Source organism: Salvelinus namaycush, chromosome 24 (genome assembly GCF_016432855.1).
Source record: "Salvelinus namaycush isolate Seneca chromosome 24, SaNama_1.0, whole genome shotgun sequence".
Taxonomy (NCBI): Eukaryota; Metazoa; Chordata; class Actinopteri; order Salmoniformes; family Salmonidae; genus Salvelinus; species Salvelinus namaycush.
The window spans coordinates 13,394,543-13,415,742 of record NC_052330.1 but is presented as its reverse complement, the minus strand read 5'-3'; the positions used below and the strand labels follow the sequence as shown (position 1 = coordinate 13,415,742).

Here is a 21,200-nt window from a genome sequence, read left to right as displayed (position 1 = left end):
TTAGACATACAAATTATAGGACAACCCCCTTGTGAACTACAGTCTCTTCGGCTTTTGGTTTTCCTAGCCAATGCATTGGACTAGAAACAGTACAAATAGCAAATATGGTCAGGGTGTATGTTTCCCCAAAAGTCAACATGAACCCATATGTCCTTGATTCTCTGTGATCTGAAGTCCATTATTATGGGCCATTGTTTTGTTTGTTGCTCCGCTCTCAACATCTGAGGCAACTCAGCTGTCTGTGGATTGTATGCAGATTTTGAAAGACAAAAAAGGGTCAGGGCAAAAGACAACATCAATTTAATGATTAAAGGATTTAATTAACAAAATGAGTGGGATTGAGAAGCTGAAAGCACAGTTGTCCTGCATCTCCTCTTTCAGAGTGAGCGGAGAGAATCGTTATGGCATCTTTCTGGCTTGTCCGATGATGTTATATGCTTTACAGACATAGAAAGCCTCACTACTTGAGGCCAGTTAACAGTCTTATAAATGCGATTGAAAGTAGATCCTCCTTGAAGACATTTGTGTCCTGAATGAGGGCATCTGATGTTGATCTGATGAGGATCGGAGTGTGGACGCAGGGACATTCTAGAGCCTTGCAGTTGCAATTCTTGATTTCAGATGCCAGCACCATACATGCAATTTACTGTCTGGACTTGAGAGAGGCTGTAGAAAATGAAGTAATCATTCCATTTCAATCTTTAATTCCACTCAATAAAATCTTCAGATTTGTTGTATTTTAATGTGTAATACCAGAAGTATGTCCATGATAATAGAGGACACCACGCAAAAAGGCAAAAAGGAACATTATTGTACTATTTAGTAGAATATTCATAAAAATAACAAACTAAAGATATGCCTTTGATGGAGTCCTACCGCTCAGTTCTGTGGGAACATTTCTCTGTAATTACAAGTCTAAAACCCCAAGGTGTGGTGTGAGCTGTTACTGTAATAAAGTAACATTACACAATGATTATAAAGTGACCATTATCCCACGTTTATTTCCTGAATTTTCATATTCAAAATCACAGGAAAGGGACCAATTGCAGTGGCGCCCAAACAGAAGCACCAAGTGTCGGGTAGTGCTCCGTGCTGACCACATCCTCATCGTAGGTTGAGATATTTTAGACACTCACTCTGGTTCAAACACCTACCGCAAACACCACTCTGCCTCACAGAAAAACAGACATAATGAAACTGCCTGGCTATTCATAGGCCTGCTTTAACAAGCCCCAAAACACCTCTGCCTTTTCCACAAGGATCCTTTTGCAAGCATCACTGATATTTCTCTAACCCTGTTAATTGCGTGTGGTAGTCTCAGTGAGTCAGTCTAATAGAGCTGGGCCTGGGAGGCCAGGGCAGATAGACAGCACAGGGCATCCACATCCCATCTTAATGTTGTTGGCTCACAGAGGTTTGAGCCTCCAGCACCGGACAGTTCAGCCAAACTAAACTGATCCAGAACAGCTGTTTGGTTAGCATGGAGAAATAGAATAGGCCCATTGTGGAGAGTCAAATCTATGACCAATACGATAAGGCGCTGTGTCTCGAATCATGTGTGTGAGAGGAGTATCTCTCACACATATCTTTCAAAACAAGTGCTGCTTTCCAACACACAAGGTGACGAAAGAGGAAACGGCCTTCTAGAAGGCTTTGAGACATGGCTATAGACTCCAATGGTGTCGAGGCACCATATGAGTCTACAGCCAGTTCTCAGGGCTAAGGTTGGACCAATTAAAGCCCGTACATGGCTTTCCTCTATTAGTATGGTAAGAGCAAGACATACACTATATACACTACCGTTCAAAAGTTTGGGGTCACTTAGAAATGTCCTTGTTTTTGAAAGAAAAGCACATTTTTTGTCCATTAAAATAACATCAAATTGATCAGAAATACAGTGTAGACATTATTATTGTTATGTCTCATTAACCATGCCTACGCTGTATTTCTGATCAATTTGATGTTATTTTAATGGACAAAAAATGTGAGGACATTTCTAATTGACCCCTGAAGAGCTCAGTGACTTTCAACGTGGCACCGTCATAGGATGCCACCTTTCCAACAAGTCAGTTTGTAAAATGTCTGCCTTTCTAGAGCTTCCCCGGTCAACTGTAAGGGCTGTTATTGTGAAGTGGAAACGTCTAGGAGCAACAATGGCTCAGCCGCAAAGTGTTAGGCCACGCAAGCTCACAGAATGGGACCGCCGAGTGCTGAAGTGCGTAGAGTGTAAAAATCTAACTGACTTGGCTGAATGGAAGCAAGTCCCCGTAGCAATGTTCCAGCAAAGGTGTAGGCAACTCCATATTAATGACCAAGATTTTTTTCAACGAGCACGTGTCCACATACTTTCGGTCATGAAGTGTATTTCTATCTTCAAGGTTTTAGGTTGGCTCAGCACATCAGCTGATAAGGTAGGTCTGCTATGGGTTAGGCTGGGAAGGCAGAGGGCCTGCAGATATAGTTGTCAATGAGACACAACAAATCAGACGGAATTGACCCTGATCCTCCATCCATCTGCCTTGGATTACCTTCTCTGGAGCCTGAGCCTAAGAGAGAGCACGGTGGCACAATCGGTGAGAGCACCCCTTTAAGGTTCAAAGAGACAGGTAGGTACAGATGATAGTTTAACTAATGATTCTACAGCTGTCAGACAGTAATAATATCAGACATACCTTTGGGCCCTTTGGGTCCCATTTCCCCTTTCTCCCCCTGTAGGCCGTCGGGGCCGCTCGGGCCTTTTAGTCCCCTTGGACCCTGGATGCCTTTTTCTCCTGTTAAACCTGCCGGGAAGACATAGATAAATGTATTTTCCCAAGTCTTTTCAAACAGGATATCTGGCATGCATTTCAAAGAATGAAAACAACCTATCTTATTGGGATATTTGAGTACGATGGGCCCATTGCATGACATAACATTTTCCAATGTTCTCTTTCTTTATTCATAATTTCATTATGTCATGAAAGACTATCTAAGGGAATGCCCTTACTCCCTTTCCCAGGATGCTTTGAGCCCAGTTTGAGGGGCTGTTAATAGGTTGTTAGCAAACAGAGTGGATTTATGGGTTTGAAACCACCAGTGGTCCTGTTCACTAGGTATTGAAGATATTGTCACTGCATTACTCACAAGGTAATGTACTGGAGTACCTAACTCTTTAATGAGTAGGAAAGTGGAAAAACTGAGATTTTGAATGTGGTAGGAGGAGTGTTTTGGGTGGCTATAACAAATGTTCCATGTTCCTAAAGGGAGGCTTGCTTTCAGCATTCTTCTTGGAAATAAGTCTTTGAGGGTCTATGAGTGTTTACATAATTCACAATTGTGACCAGGGCCAATTACAGAAAGATCCTTTTAGAAAAAATGTGTTTCAAAAATGGTTGAAGAAAGTAATGTATGTTGAAAGCTAGAATAGGACAAATGAGAGTACCGTACAGTGTACGAACCTCTCATCCCTGTGAGGCCTGCCACACCAGGGGACCCAATTGGCCCAACATCGCCCTTCTCACCCTTTGGTCCTGGAGGCCCTGTTGAAAACAACGTAATTAAAGCATTAAGTTGATCCCAAGATAATATAAACTGATTAATATACTGTAATATGAAGACAATATGATTATTGAAGTTGTGTAATCCCATAAGTCACTGGTTTCCTTTTGGTATGTCATTCTTGTTTCACCACACCCTCTGACTAAAGCAGAGGAGCTTAAGGAAAAATCTGAGTCTGAAACATGGATAAGGGACATCGTTCAATGGTTTGTTGTACTTGGAACCAGTTGACTGACTTCAGACTTGTTTGTAGAATTAGCTTGGCCTTGATGGAAAGCACATGTTACACAAGGTACACCACAATGGAACCACAATGGAATAGTTAGACATTTGTCTTGTTTTGTCCAACTGACATGTTCCAAAGTAGCCTTTCACATAATGGTGTGATCTGATCCTTACAGATGTAGGATCTTAATTTGAGACATTTTGCTACAGCAGGAAGATAATCCTGCAGCAACAGGAAATGTTGTGGATTATAATGAACTGACATTTTTGTAGGGGTTGACATATTTTCCATTAGAGAAAATCAAGTCTGATGTTTTAAATTGATAACCACATCATTCCATCACAATCCAAGATGGCAGCATGTCAAGTCGTTTGTTTGTGACTAGTACATTTTAACCCACTAATAATCTATTTATTTATGGTTGCGTAACTTCGTTGTTGCGTAGTGCAAACTATTTTATTTTTGCTGGTGTAAAGATCACGGGTCCTCCTCAACTCGGAACTTCATTACTTGAAGTTTACCAAAGTAACCCTATCTCTGGCTGGCCTGAGTTCCTCCTTCGTCCGCGGAGTGTCTTGTCCAAGCTGCTCCTTTTTGCTCTTCGCCTGGCTGTCAGTGGCAGCTCAACCCGTTCTCTCTATCGCCCTCAACACCCAATCTACTCACACGCGCAAACACTCACATTGACTCACATACACGCTGTCCCTCTCTCCACTTACCTTCGTTGGCCTCTTGTTTTTTGGTCAGAGAAAATGACAATTTACGTGGTATTGCTTTGTGCACTGACTTTACTGAACTCTGGAGAAAACGAACATTGTCGCAGGGTGAGTACATCTGACAATGTACTCTCGCGTCCATTAGACATTTTGTCTGCAGGAACTCGCTCTTTTTCACTCGGTCCACTCGTCCAAGTGCCGATGCATTTGTGGCATGATGTGAACAGTACGAATTTGTGTCACTACCAAAGTCTAATGGTTTTAAATGACTGTTTTGTATTGTCTGGAAACTCACTTGTAGAATTCGCTTGCAGTAGGTCTCTTAAAAAAGAGAAGCCGTGCAAGGTTATTAAACAGAGGTGCCTAGTTATTCTTCTGTTGTTGATACCAGGTAACGTGCAACCTAACCCTGGCCCTGATATGCAATGTCTCCAAACCCCCTCTGATTTTAAAACGAGATCTGGTTTTGGTATTTTTCATTTAAATGTACGCAGCCTGTTGTCAAAAATTGATGGGGTTAGGATTTGGGCTAAATCAACTGATGCTGATGTAATTGTGTTTTCTGAAACCTGGCTCAGCAAGTCTATTTTTGATAAGGATATTTGTATAAGTGGTTACAATGTTTATCGCACAGATCGGGTTAAGAAAGGTGGGGGTGTGGCTATATATGTAAAATCTAAATTCCATGTAAGTGTGGCAAAGTCTGAAACAATTTGTAAACAGTTGGAATTTCTTGCTTTGAATATTGAGGTTTCAAAGGGCCTCTCTATAACTGTGATTGGCTGTTATAGACCCCCCTCTGCTCTTGGTGATGCATTTTATTCTTTGACGCACCTTATGTCTAAACTTCTTTACAGTGAAATGATCTTGATTGGTGATCTCAACTGGTGTTGGTTAAAGCCGGTGTCTGATGATTTAAAAATGTTTTGTAATTCTATGAATCTTACCCAGTTGATTAATTCACCCACTCGCCCAAATCTTAAATGCCCTGATAAATCTACCCTGATTGATTTGATATTGACAAATGTTCCACATAAATATTCTGCGGTTGGTGTTTTTTGTAATGATTTAAGTGACCATTGTGCTGTTGTTGCTGTTAGAAATACTAAGGTTCCAAAGACAAATCCACGTTTTATTCGTAAGAGAAATTTGAAGTGTTTTAATGAGCAGGCTTTCTTTCATGATTTGTTTTATTTTGACTGGAGCAAGATTGAGCTTATCCCTGATGTGGAAACTGCCTGGATATTCTTTCATGATGGTTTTTTCCAAATAGTAAACAAACATGCACCATTCTGCAGGTTCAGGGTTAAAGGGCGGGATAATCCATGGTTTTCTTCTGAGCTGTCTTGTATTATTCACGACCGTAATCTAGCCTGGGCTAAAGCAAGGAAATCTTGTTCTGATGCTGATTGGCTTATTTTTAGGCAGTTAAGAAACAAGTGTTCTTTTCTTCTCAGGAAGGCCAAGTCTGAATATTTTATGTCTGTTACCACTGATAACCTGAATGACCCTAGAAAGTTTTGGAATGCTATTAAGTCTATGTCTGGTAACAGTAATGTTAATGAATTACCGTCATGTGTTTTGAAGGACTCTGTTGCTATATATGACAAAACTGAAATGCTGAATTGTTTCAATGAGCACTTTGTATCATCTGGTAGGCTGTTTGATTCAGTGTCCTCTGTCTCTGTACAACCCTGTGTGGATGAACCAGTGAGAGCTGGTCAAACTTTTAGCTTTCTGCCATTCTCAGTGCAGGTGGTAGATAAAGCCCTGAAATCCTTAGATCAAAGAAAGCCTGCAGGTCCTGATCTTTTGGATCCCTGCTTTTTAAATCTGGCAGCTGATTTCATAGCTGAACCACTTACATATCTGTTCAATCTAACCCTGGAATGTAATGAAATTCCAAAGATCTGGAAATCAGCATTTGTCCTACCACTTTTAAAAGGGGGAGATCCAACTCTTTTTTAAATAATTATAGGCCAATCTCAAAGCTGTCACCCCTGGTGAAAATACTTGAAACCCTTGTAAGTGAACAGCTAAAAGAGTTTTTATTTACTAACTCTATTTTATCAATGTACCAATCGGGCTTCAGGAAGAAGCATAGCACAATTACAGCAGCCATGAAGGTTTTAAATGATATCACTGAAGCCCTTGACAAAAAAACAGCACTGTGTCTCACTTTTTATTGATCTCTCTAAGGCTTTTGATACAGTTGATCATGCTATACTAAGGCAGAGATTGTTGAGTGTAGGTCTTTCGGAGCATGCAGTTGCATGGTTTGCTAACTATCTGTCTGATAGAACTCAGTGCACTCAATTTGATGGGCTTATGTCTGTTAAATTGTCTGTCCTGAATGGTGTGCCCCAGGGCTCTGTACTTGGTCCTCTCTTATTCACTATTTATATAAATGATTTAGACAAAAATGTCCAAAATGCACAACTTCATTTTTATGCTGATGATACTGTTATTTACTGTTGTGCCTCATCTCTTACAAAAGCTTTCCAGAACTTGCAAACTGCTTTTTATACTGTTCAACATACCTTGTGTCAATTGAAGCTTATCCTCAATACTGACAAAACTAAACTAATGGTGTTTTCTAATGCAAGAAATAGACCTCTGAACCTTTCACCTGTTACTACCTGTCAGGGCAAGGAGATTGAGGTTGTAACCTCATATAAATATCTTGGAATTCTAATTGATGACGGCCTCTCTTTTAAATTGCATATTCAACAACTTACAAAAAAATTGAAGCTTAAATTGGGATTTTATTTTAGGAATAAGGCCTGTTTTTCTTTTGAAGCCAGAAGGAGGCTAGTATCAGCTACATTTATGCCTTTACTAGACTATGGGGATATTTTATATATGAATGCTTCCGCTCAGTGTTTGAGATCAATTGACACTCTTTACCATGGCACTTTGAGATTTATTTTAAACTGCAAAACCCTTACGCACCACTGCACTTTGTATACCAGGGTTGGCTGGCCTTCTCTAGTCACTCGTAGGCTCAGTCACTGGTATACTTTTATTTACAAAGCCATTTTGGGTTTACTACCTTTTTATTTGGGCATTTTTATTGTTCAGAAATGTGGTGGGTACTCTCTTCGTTCACTGGACTTTATCCTGCTAACTGTTCCAAATGTCCGAACTGAATTTGGTAAAAGGTCTTTTATGTACTCTGCGCCATCGTCTTGGAACACCTTACAAAATAATTTTAAACTGGAAGAACTTGTCCCGATTGGTGTTTTTAAATCTCCGATGAAGGATTTTGAGGCTGATTCCCTGACCTGTCAATGTTTTTAATTTGCTGTTTTTGATATTGTTATACTCTTGTGAATTCATGAATGGTTTTTACTAGATTACTTGTAGTTTTTCATGTTGTCTGTCTGTAATTTTTTGTAATGACTTGGTGCTGCCTATCTTGGCCAGGACGCTCTTGAAAAAGAGATTTTAAATCTCAATGAGCCCTTCCTGGTTAAATAAAGGTTAAATAAAATAAATAAATTAAAAATAAAGTGGAAATTAAAAAATGTCAGAAGACTTTTTAAACCTCAAATACACTACAAGTTTTATATTTCTTGCATTGCAGGAAATTTCTCCTGCAACAGGGTGATCAAACTAAGATCCTACATCTGTATATCCTAAGATACTGTCCTGGCCATGCTTTGAGCCACTCAACATCCCCTGGCCTGGCCTGAAACTTTACTGGGAAAATATTCATCTATCGGAGTGAAATAGTGACTAGTAAGAAGTCAGGTTGACTTGGAAGTCATATCATCCTGGGTGGCTGAAGGAGAAAACACTGAATTGAATTGAGTGGTGACTGGTTTGTTTTAGTAGGATCAACGGTATCACTCATCACTTCTTATTTAGAGTCTTCTATTAATTAAATTGAGAATGTTTATTAAAATATAATGGATCAGCAAATCTGATTTGGCTGAGCAGAATCCATATGTTAGTAATGGGCTAATTGCATGTCAAGGGAAAATGGCTGCAATGCAATCAGTTTTGACACGTTTAATATCAAGCTGATAGAGAGATTATTTGAAAACATTAGACTGCTTTAAAAAAAAGTTTAGGCTATTTTAGGTGACTGATATTGTTTTACACCAGGATGTCCATTTATCAAATTATCTAAAAGAACATTTTCCTTATTTTGTTTCACCATTTGTGAATAATGAAAACAGCGCTAGATCAATGTTATATAATGAAAATCACATTTCCATGAGAATTAAATCAATAGACACACTGCTCCTCCCAGCCTGAAGACACTTCACTAAAACAGCAAACAGGTCACTCCTGAGGCCAATACTGTTAATCAAGTGGCTGTGTGATGATTATAAATGTTTCCATGCTCACGCTCTCCTCAGACCGACACATCACAGTTTCTTAATCCACCTCTCAACTTTGCAAAAATGTGTGTTTTTGCAATATGTTTTTTTCCCTTCTCATTTGTCCACCGCTGCCAAATTGGAAGGTAGGCATGAAACATAAGCAAAAGGCATTGGGATGGAGGGAGGGAGAGGAGGCATCAGGCCAGAAACACCAAGTACCATGGCGAGGTGCAGCTTTCCTGGCTAAACCCACACTTAATGACAAACAAATGTGATGTGAGGGGGAACTAATGACAGGGCTGAGTTCCTTGGTTTTGGAGGCTTCTAAATGTAACCCACAATTGTTTCCAGCCTAGATAAACCACTGTCCCACCTACAAACAGCATACATCAGATACTGGTTTACATTCTTATTATGCAAAGATTAACATCACTCAACTCCTTTCAACATGGAGGTGGTGCTAAGATGACATAAGGAATTGTTTTAAAATGGTCATACTATGGATAATTTAGCTATTTGATTCTGAATTTTAGGACGCCTTTAGGAATACATTTTTAATTTTTCATGTTTTCTTTTGATAAAATATAGAATTCGGCCATTGAATAGCAAATTCATAAACGGCAAAAAGGACAGTCAAAAAATGTATCATAAAAACAAGATTTGGAAGTGTCTGTCCTAAATCTAGGAGATACAGATTTAACCCCTTTTTTGGGGTAGGTACAAAACTGCCATAATACTTCCCGGGTGGCGCAGTGGTCTAGGGCACTGCATCGCAGTGCTAGCTGCCACCAGAGTCTCTGGGTTCGCGCCCAGGCTGGGCTGGGTTCGCGCCCAGGCTCTGTCGCAGCCGGCCGCAACCGGGAGGTCCGTGGGGCGACGCACAATTGGCATAGCGTCGTCCGGGTTAGGGAGGGTTTGGCTGGTAGGGATATCCTTGTCTCAGTATGTGAAATGTAAAAATGTTATAAAATGTATGCACTCTACTGTAAGTCGCTCTGGATAAGAGCGTCTGCTAAATGACTAAAATGTAATGTAAAATGTACTTCCATTCGTTTTTTAAAAACTGGTACTGTGGGGGTCGTAGAGCAAAGCGGAGAACACCATCGTGTTTTTGACATCTTCCCCTTTCCAAAGGGTGGTCATAATAGTTTGTAGGTCAAACCGTTCGGATGCTACTGACGTTTATGTGAGAAGAAGGATTTTCGGGATGTGTCGTGGTCTGACAAACACTGCTCTAGCTCTGCCACCCTTTCACTGTGGAAGTGCGATATATACAGTAACACATACTGTATCTCAAGCTTAAACTCACCGATTTTGCTGGGGATTTTTGTGTTATGTAACTTAGATTGATGCACCGGTGTGTCAATCGACTCTAGGGGGATAATCATGACATGAACTTCTAGCCAGTGATTAGTGTTGGGGCCGTTATTACCTTCTAGGAAGGTGATGTTCTTGAGGATATTTGAGTGCTCCCAGTCCTTGAGCCTCAGGTCCTCTGTGATGGTGCTGAGGATCTCCACCTCGTTCTTCAGTGTCTCCTCCATTTGCACCTGTGTCTCCCTCATGTACCGTGTGTCCTGGCTCACGTTGCTGATCTGCACCTGCAGGTCCTGGATCTTCAGGTGATGGATGCTGATGTCACTCGTGAATGTGTGGTTGACCGCATCCACCGTCCAGCCCACCTCCTCAAGCCTCTCCTTGAGCTGGTCCACCTGATCAGCTGCGCTCTTCAGCAGTAGGTCGTGGTCGTGCAGCGAGACAGAGGCCTGGGCCAGCTGGTTGCTCAACCCATTCACGTTCCTCTGGGACGATTGGTTCAGGGTAGAGACACGGTCCCCCAGCTGCTCTACTGCACTGTCTGTCGACTGGGAGTGGCCCTGCAGATCCCTGATGTCCCTCTCCAGGCCGTGAAATGCCCGGCCCAGCTGCTGTAAGGACTCGCTGTGGTTCTGGAACAGGTTCTCCAGCTTCCAGATTTTCTCCAGGAGGTTTGCCTGAGACGAGATGTCGCCCAGGGACTGCTGGAGCTCCCGGGAGCGGTCCTCCATACGGGTCATGTTCTCCATCAGTGCCTCCTGCTTCTCTGAGGACATCTGAGACCTGGACACTGAGGAGGACACATGGAGAGAGGAGAGAGATGGGATTTTACAACGCTTACATAGAAAACGCTAAAGATGAAGAATGCTTACTAGAGTAAAAGTGTGAAAAAATTGGATCAATGTTATTTCCTGACATTTGCTGGTTGAAAATACAATCTACATGATCTTCTAATCAGCAGGGCTTGAATGGGTGGAGTTTCGGCTTGCCTAAATAAGTTAACAGACCAATAACAAAGAGAGTTCCAAACCTGTCTGCCAATTACAGCTAGTTTTCAGTTTTCAGGTGCCCTCCCCCTCCCACAAAAGCCATTGTGTTTCTTATTTTTTACAATTTTAATGGAAAACTATTACAGTAAGGATCTTAATTGTTACACAGAAATGATTTGACATTGATATAAAACAGCTGCATTGGGCCTTTAAAGTTTAGGTTCTGTTGGAGGGAAGTTTCTTGGTAACAATGCAATCAGCCAGATAGATACAGTATGTTGAAACCAAATCCTCTCAGCTCTGCAATGACAACATCCTCTGTTATACTTTCAATGTAATGTAATGTTGCTCAATGAGAGAAAAATAACTAAATTAATTATTTCAATATGAGGGACATGTTGCCTACATGGCTGCAAAATAGGGACTTTATATTCCTTCTCATTTTATGTTGTGCACATTTCCAAAATGACAGTCTATCGTACAGTATGTTATTTCCACACGAAGATAAGCCTAATTGTTATTCATCAGGAATTCCCTGACTTCGGTTCTAACGTGGCAAAAACCACAAAACCAAAACAGATGGATTTGTTTCCCAGCAGGATAAATTAAGAGGAGAGAGATGTGGGTTCCTGAACTAGACTCGGGTGAATATAGAGCTGGTGAAGGTCTGCACTCATTTAGCATTCAATCACTCATCCTTGGTGACACCGACGTCTCTGGTAACACATTGAGGCTCTTGGCGTGACCTGCTCTACTGAAGGCCAGTTGCAAGAACTCACACAAGAAAACAGACACATTCCTTGAAATGCTCCAAAATGCACAAAGACTCTTTGCTCCTATTCATGTATTTCAGTTTCCAAGAATCTGGGAGCCCAATTAAGTTTCAAACAATGCTCTGGAGGAGATCTGATGTATACATTTCAACATCGCCCATGCAACATTTACCTGCGCACCAGAGACAAACAAAATTGCAAACAGGGGTGTGGCGACCAGTAAACTGGACTGCTCATGGAAACAGCCAGCAGGTGAGGTCAACAACCCCAATCCTCCACTAGACTACCTACCATGAGAACTGCGGAATCTGTAAAAGATATGGGGAGTCAATGTGTAAAACATCCCCTGTGAGAGTGTGGTGGCGGACATGTTATTCCCAGAGTCCTCACTGTTCTGGTGCATCATGGAGTTTTACAGGATCATACTGTGCAAGACCATCTCTAGGACCAGGTGCTGGGCAGCTGTTTACTCTCAAACTAGTTTAAAAAAAAACAGGAGTCTGAAACATACAGGCCACGCGCCTCTCCTTTTCCTGTTTTTGGATTTCACATCCCCACACCCAGGTCCCTGATTATCCACTGTTTTGCCTCTTAACAAGCCTCTTCAAAAAAATAGTAGCCTCATACATGTTCTGTACCTGTCCCAGGAGTTCAGCATGCAGGGGACTTTTGACCTCGTGGAAGTGTGCTATTGTCAATAAGAACTGACATCCTCTTGTAAAATAATAACATCAATATAAATGGGTTCTATAACCAAATGACCTGGAACTAACAATACCATAACCACTATGATTAGACAGATAAAGTTGACTAGTCCCTGGAGAACCATGAGTCTGGGGCGACTACAGCTTCAACTCCTGAGGAGGGTTAGTAGAGGGGGAAGGGGGTACTTGCATTGCTAACTATCCATGGACAATCTGCTTTAAGCATGGTCTTCATTCCTGTCTCTGAGAAAAGTCCAAACAATATACAGGTTTTTGAAAAGGAATAGTGGCAGTTTGCTAGGCTCATAGCGCTTGTGTGCACTCAGAGGCTCAAATGACCAAAGGGGGCTGAGGTTGGGGCTGATGAGGTTTGGGGCACCACACCCAGAGCTGGTCTGGAACCGGCCTAATGGACTACACATACCAAGTGTGAGGAAGGCGATCGCCACAGCCCGCTGTGACTCATTTGTTCTCGAACAGAGCGAGAGCAGCCTCAAACTGAGCGGCTTGGCCAACTAGTCTCTCCATCTAGCTCTCAGAGGATCACTGAATCTCTCCCTGAATGGGCCTTAGTTGAGGGGATAGATTACAACAGTGCCTGAAACTCTAAACATGTTATGTCACAATATTCTAACAGTACTGTCTGATGTGGCTCATGTCTCTCTTTTTAGCCTTGGGTGTTCTGGTGAAAATCAAAAGTTGATATTCGGTATTTTAAGAGTTAAAATATGTCAAACATCCAATTTACAGAGTGTACCAGTTAATGTTAGACCGCACTCTATCAATAATACATCAAGATCATGACACACTTATCTAAAGTTCAAGTTAGACGTTCAAGTTAGACAAGTTAAGCTATATCCTACAAAATCGTGTTCACAAGGACGAGTGATACATTGCTTCATTGTGTTATCAAATCAAATCACATTTTATTTGTCGCGTACACATATTTAGCAGATGTTATTGCGGGTGTAGCAAAACGCTTATGTTCCTAGCTCCAACAGTGCAGTAATACCTAACAATACACTCAAATCCCCAAAAATGTTAAGAAAATAAGAAATATAGAAATATTAGAATGAGCAATGTCAGAGTCCGGAATATAAATATATATATATACAGTATATGATGTTGTGTATAGACATTATGGACAGTATATGAATAGAAAAGGTGTGTTCAGCAGTAGTTATATAGGATGAGCCTTGACTAGAAAACAGTATATACATATGAAGTGGGTAAACAGTATGTAAACATTATTATAGTGACCAGTGTTCAATGACTATGTACAGGTGCAGGGTTGAGTACCGACTGGTAGTGTGATGTTGAGTTTTGTGCCACTGGACAACTGCTTACATTCCTGCAGCTGGAATCTTCTCATGGATTAAGTAAATCTCATCGAACCATTAAACTGCCAATACTATAATTTGCAATGCATTCCTCTACTGTCTCTGTCAATCAGCCTTTTATAAGAAATACCCTGAGGACGTGTGATGTTCATTCATAGTGGCATCTTTTTCAGTGTGTACCACATACTGACATGCATGACAACCATTACAAAATACACTGAGTATACAAAACATTAAGAACACCTGCTCTTTCCATAACATAAACTGATCAGGTGAATCCAGATAAAAGCTATGATTCCTTATTGATGTGACTTGTTAAATCCACTTCAATCGATTTAGATGAATGGGTGGAGACAGGTTAAAAGAGGATTTTTAAGTCTTGAGACGATTGAGACATGGATTGTGTGTGTGTGCCGTCAGAGGGTGAGTGGGCAAGACAAAGGATTTAAGTGCCTTTGAATGGGGTATGGTAGTAGGTGCACTGGTTTGTGCCAAGAACTGCAACATTGCTGGGGTTTTCACACTCAACAGTTTCCCGTGTGTATCAAGAATTGGCCACCACCCAAAGGACATCCAGCCAACTTGACACAACTGTGGAAGCATTAGAGTCAACATGGGCCATCATCCCTGTGGAACACTTTCGACACCTTGTAGAGTCCATGCCCCAACAAACTGAAGCTGTTCTGAGAGCAAAAGGTGTTCCTAATGTTTGGTATACTCAGTGTACAAGTAGTAATGCAGTCAAGGAGGTTTTTCTCATCTCTATCTGAACGTGCCTAGAGGAAGGATGCAAATATATGAAGGTATCCATCACAGAATATATAATTGAATAAGTTAAAGGGAACCTTAACCTATGACCAGGTAAAATATCTCCATCATATTACAGCATGAATCTAATACTTCAAAATATACAGCCTACAGTTCAATGTGAATATAAGGTAAACATATGGATTCTACAAGTTTGAAACGTTCCACAGCGATGTTGGTCCATGCAGACGAGATGGCACCAGCCTGTACCGTTGACACCAGGAAGGATGGGTCAATGGACTCATGCTGCTTACACCAGAATCTGACTCTGCCATCAGCATAACACAACAGGAACTGGGATTTGTCGGACCAGGCAATGTTTTTCCACTCATTCTACACCACTGTTGGTGATCACGTGCCCACGGTGCCCACTGGAGCAGCTCCTTCTTGTTTTTAGCTGATAGAAGTGGAACCCAATAGCCCAACCGTGACAAGGATCAATGAGGTGTGCGTTTCGAGATGTCGTTCTGCACACCACAGTTGTACTGCGTCATTGTTTGTCTGTTTGTGGCCCGCTTGTTAGCTTGCACGATTCCTGCCCTTCTCCTTCCACCTCTCATCAACAAGCTGTTTTCGCCCACAGGACTGCCGCTGACTGGATTTTTTTGGTTTGTTGCACCATTTTCGATAAACCCTAGACACTGTCATGCGTGAAAAGCCCAGGAGGGCAGGTGTTTTTGAGTGCCTGGATCCGGCGTGCCTGACACCACGATCATACCACACTCAAAGTTGCTTAGGTCACTCGTTTTGCCCAGTCTAACGTTCAATCGAACAGTAACTGAATGCCTTGATGCCTGTCTGCCTGCTTTATATAGCAAGCCATGGCCACGTGACTCAATGTCTGTAGGAGTTAACAATTTTCATAAATGGACGGTGTACCTAATAAGCTGGCCGGTGAGTCTATGTTCCACTGTACATCCATATGTAGTCTTTATCAATAAACATTCAATTACCCACATCAAAGCAACCCCAACAGCTGTTTCTCTGTCTTATCTGTCACTCCCTGTTCTCCTCCTCTGACCCAAGGTCAAGGGCCCTTCAGAAGAAAGGTTAAGGCTTAGAGGCATGCATATAAGTGAATCACCCTGATAGAGAAAGACACCGTGCAGGGCAGGACAGGGCAGGTGCTGACAGTGTTCATGCTCCAGACAGACAGACAGCAGGTTAACCTGAATCTGGGGAAGTTTAAAGGCCCATCTATCAGCCATGACAGTTATGGCTCCCTGTCCTCACATTTATCTGTTATGTCTCTGACTGGTTCTGGGTTCTGCATAGGCTCTATCATTAACAAAACAAATTATATATCACATTCAGAGAGGTTCAACATAATTTATCCTATATGAGTCATTTACTGAAAGAACTGGAATATGAGTATACTTCTGACAGTGTCTAGCTACCAATAAGCTGATTTACAGATGATCTTGCACCTGATTAAATCATTATACATTCTTTCTCCATCATCGCTCATTGCATATGAGAAAGTATTCTCTCCCAGTGACAGACAACGATGCAGATTAGTTACAATCTCATGCACAGGTCTGGGTGTTTTAGACATCACGAAAGGGCTCTCTGGGGAGAATCAACAACCTTGTCCACCCAGCAATGCTCTGGAGCTCTGGTCTGGCCATGTCTTGGCAGGGACACAATAGGCCTACAACAGCGCTCTTGTTTTCTGAGGAGGACACAGTGTCACAGAATGTTTGAGTAGACACCAGGCCAGAGCCCAGTAGAAACCTGTACCACTACATTATCACATAGGCCTGCACTCCCATGCTGGATCCATGGTGGCACACCCAGCCCTAGGGCTCAGCCAGCATACCCACCCACCCCACAATAGGACCATTGTCTCTGGGAGAGGAGGCCAGAGAGACGTCCATCCTAGATCCTGCTCAGACCAGCTCGGCTCTTTCATCCACAGTGTCACAGACTGGCCAAGAAGCAGCCCACTCTCAAATCAAAGGGATCTCAGATTGTTAAAGGGCTTTGAGAGAAAACATACAGATACAACCAGGCTCTTACAGTTGAACAACTTAATGTGAGCCATGGGACGCACAAACTGACATGACATTTACAGGGTGGCTCGCTGGGCTGGCTCCATCTGCGTCCACTTCACAGTGCCACTGTCAAGAAGATGCACGGAGACGACTATTAGAGCCGCATTCCTCCGAGAGACAATTTTGAAAGCAGTGAGTCAGTGGCGTCATTTCGTTCTGGGAATGCGTGTCAGGGCCTCGTCAGTGTTGCTGAGTGCTCCTCTCGGCGCTGAGAGCAGAGAGCAGCACTGAGTGCTGTCACAGGGTGCCAAGTCACTCTTTTTTTTTAGCACATCAGAGTGTGTAAGCTGTGACATGACTGTCATCTGGAACACATTTCAGTTTGTGTTCTGCTCTCGGTGTCACGCGCACATTAAACAGAGCATTAACTTGTACTCAGGCTGCAGTAAAAGTGGTGGGGAGGTCAGGAAAAAGAGTCTCATCGGATTGACTCTGTATACTGCACAGTGCATGTACGGACCTGACCCTGTAGCCATAGATGCTAAGCTGGCTGTTTAGGCCTCTCAGGGTTTTCAATAAGGTTATTCAAAGGGCCTGCTGACATTTCTGAGGTGGCCATGGAAATGTATACAGGCGTAATTCATTTTGGACTGTCTTGCCCCAACAAACAGCGATATTGGACGCCTGAGTCAAGATTAATATCCCACTGGTGTCACATCTTCTCCTGCTCCTTCCCTCCGGCGTACGACGTCGCCAGAATACTAACCACCCGTCCTGGGATTCATCATTATGCACACCTGTTAATCATTATGATTCACACCTGGACTTCATCACCTTCATCATTTCCTCCCCTTTATATGTCACACCCTTATGTTTTCTCACCAGTTGGTATTGTTCTTGTGTACCGGCGTGTAGCCTTATGTAATTGGCTCGTTACTGGTTGTGTTGTTTTATTAAATGTTTCACCTGCACTTGCTTCCCGACTCTCAGTGCTGTTATTACAACTGGAGAGATCCTTTTTAGGTCAACCGTTATCATATTGACCTTTGACTAAGCGTTCCTGTTGAAATTAGAAACCTCTCCCAGGACAAAAATCCTTCTGTCGTCCAACTTTAATATCTAATAATAAACATTCTCTAATCGCAGTTTTCGATGCCATTAAACCCTTCCCCACCCTGGAGCTTTAATCAATGATAAAAGTTCCTCTGTGTGCCCAAGTGCTCTTCAGAGTCTAAAAACATGGCCCATGCTTGGTTTACATTGGCCTTCACCAACTATGCTAAAAGCCAGCGTGTCACTTGATTGTTGACTCTGATACTGTCTACTAGCTATTTGTTATGTCCACCAGCCAAATTGATGTGCATTTGAGCTGTTTGTGGGGGAGGATGAGTGAGCAGACCAAAAACAGCTGCCTGTGCTTCCAGTATGCCATCTATCCCCACGGTGTGAGTTCTGTTTGTGGTGGATACACATCAAGTAGTTCCATGTTGTGATGGCAACCTCCGAATGTAATACCCCAAACAGAGAGTCAGGTACTCCAGTGGACATCTGCTATGAAGGGAGAAATCGAATCTGTGCACACTACTGAATTGTCCGAGCAACTAGAGCCGTTTGGGAACTATAGAGAGACCTTGACATTTTCCAGGTGGAATAATACAATTATGGGAGGTTAAATCTGTTTTGTTTCACATCAGTGAAAAGCCATTATTCATACTGTCTGGACAAGACAAAGGCCTGACTTAGTCCTGTTCCCGGAACAACCTTTCTTACCCATAAGCTTATGGGATTGAATGCGTAATTGAGGAGTGTAGGGTCGTTTGGACGGTATGTGCGCTAAATTGCTGTGGATTACATAGATCAGTCAGTGTCCCAGACAGGGAGTTACCAACTCTATCTGGACCATGTGATCCAGGAGTGGCTATGAAGGGACTATCTGCTGGACAATGAGAAGGTCAGACCTGACCAGCAGGCTGTAGCTAGCTCGGGATGTGTGGAATGGAATTTCCACCAGCTATCTGAAACCTAGCTGCTGAAATATAGAACCCAGGCTTTTGTTTGATTCTGATTCACTTTCTCTGGTGTGAGAAGGATCAAAGCCAAGTCCTGCTGAAAGGGGGGTTGGCTGGTTGAAGTGATGCATTCTGGGACCACAGGGGGAGCTTTTCCCTGAAGCCCCTGAGGTAGAAAGCACCTGTTCTCGCTCTCTCCCGAGGGCTTTCACTATGGAAATTGAAAATGTCTTGTGCCTAAGGAAACTTAAATTAGAGTATTCTCTCTCAATTCATCTGAGCTTATCTCTGCATCTATCCATTACTACTTCTGACGTTCAGGGAGGGAGGGCATTATCTACGTCATTGCCTGTAGGTTTGCCAACACTACAGTTTTATGAGATACTGTACCTTGAAGAAGCATTGAGGCAAACAACTTTGAACCACTAGTAAACCAAGTAATGAGACAGATGAAATTTCCCTCTTCGAACTATTGTTTCCCTAGACTAAACACTATTTTTATAAGAATGCCACAAAACAACTTTTACAGCCACAATAGAAGGTAATGATGTTGATCTCAGAGGTTTACTGTAGAGTCAACACAAACAAGATATCAAGTTCATGTAACTTTACTATCTATAACCTGGGGCTTGGACATGAGACAAACAATCCCTTGGGTTTTTGCTCTCCAATCGTTTGTTTAATTTGTCTTTGCCATCTAATCAACTCCCCATACACTGTTTGAGAGTAACAACTATGCAAACCCCTGATGGCAGCCATCATGCATTGTGTGTTTTCCCAGCAGTATAATCACTGAGGCTGGAAACCCTATGGCGGCCAAGACACAAACACAGCCCAGCATGAGCCTCGGAATCTTTTGTGCTTAATTACCTCTTTGTAAAACATAGAAACATTTAGAGGTTTAATTTTGTACCCTGCTGCGACATTTGAGTGTGATATACATTTATAGTCCTCTCCTGCAGACTTCTAGAATCACTGTAGTCATTTGTGAAAAGTTTCGGTTTTCCGATGTTAATTTTTCTAAAACGTGTCTGTTGTGAACTACTTGAGGTCCTTGAAAGTGGAATAGTTTATATCCTATTAACCTCTTGACATGAAGGGGTTTTGTCCCGGTCGGTTAGCAGGGACCACCGACAGCCAACGAAAAACTAAGACTCAAATCAACAATTCCCAACATAACTTTTTAATGAAAGTATATTATTAACATCCAGCCCAGATATGGGGTCAGAGCTTATCGGCCCTTTCGTCACTAACCCCTGACTATTTTTAATAGAACAGCTGACAAAGCTCTCTGCGTGGAATGAACTCAGCACATGGAGACAACTCATTATAACAGTGATGAACTGCAAAGTGCACAGTCCAGCAACGGGCCAGACCAATTATGGCTACAATGTTAATTGACACGCTGTTTAGCTCTCTGTCTGAATGGGCATCTTTTTAGCATTCATGACTTCCTAGTAAGCCTATAGGGAGCAGGACTTATCCAGCGGGAACCCAAGGGTTCATCCATGTCTGTAATGAGTTCGGCACAAAGGAGCCTGAACGTCAGCTCAGAAGTTCATTAGAGGGGCTTTTCCAAAGAAGAATGGACGGAAACTGGGGCAAAAAGGGGCACTTGGAAACTAGAGAGGGTTCCAGCCAGGGCTTTAACTCTGTTGCCAAGCTACACGTGTTTGCGGGAAATCTTTGTCTTCTTCGGAATGCTTATGAAGCCCATATAAAAGTTCACTTCTCACTAATATCAAGCGTAAACACATAAAAATAAGAAATAACTTGCAAATGTGCACGGAAACCCAGTCGTTTTTCAGAGTTGGGTGTGGCAGTTCTATTGATGTTCTCTTTCAGGTATGAGAAGAAAGTTATTCTATGGATGAACTGGGCATGACATGTGTTATAGATTCATGCTTTTTTAAATCTTGTATCATGTTATATGAAATATGTAAATATGGTCATAAATAACTTCAGACATCGTAAAAAACTTGTTTGTGGTTATGCTAAGCTCAACTTCTCATTATTTTCCCAAAAACTCAGACTGGATTTGATTGTCTCCTGCCTCGCCCAAGTCCTATACTTCTAATAATTTGGCTGAGTAGTGCCTTTCTAGTTGGTCACAGATAATGAAAACGCCACAAGGTTGGCATCAGACCACAGACCTTCCTTTAATCTGTCAGTTTGTGGTTAAGTTGGCCAGCAGTGTGGTTGAGAGTAAGCAGAGAGGTTTGGGACTAAGCTTTACTGCTTTACACAAACTGGGCCAAGAAAGCCCCAGCGCCCAGTCCAGATCATATCCTGGAAACATCATACCGCAGACAAGGAAGATGGTTTCATTGGTCCAAATTGACTTCGACAAGGCAGGAGAAGTTCAATAGCGCACGGGTCTTACCAATCATATGACTTCAAAATCGAATGAAAAATTAAACCCTAGAAAGATTTTGCACCATAGAGTTGGGTGTTGTA

At 42.2% G+C, this 21,200-nt stretch overlaps 1 protein-coding gene across 1 annotated transcript in view; it reads right to left on the bottom strand.

The window, feature by feature from the left end:
• Nucleotides 1-21,200, bottom strand: part of LOC120019552 (scavenger receptor class A member 5-like) — a 46,402-nt gene that overhangs the window by 17,823 nt on the left and 7,379 nt on the right. The window contains exons 3-5 of the mRNA XM_038962852.1: nt 10,243-10,917; nt 3,438-3,518; nt 2,673-2,780 (exon numbers count right to left, since the gene is read on the bottom strand). Of these exons, the coding sequence (XP_038818780.1) occupies nt 2,673-2,780; nt 3,438-3,518; nt 10,243-10,917 (864 nt within the window). The remainder of the gene's footprint in view (nt 1-2,672; nt 2,781-3,437; nt 3,519-10,242; nt 10,918-21,200) is intronic.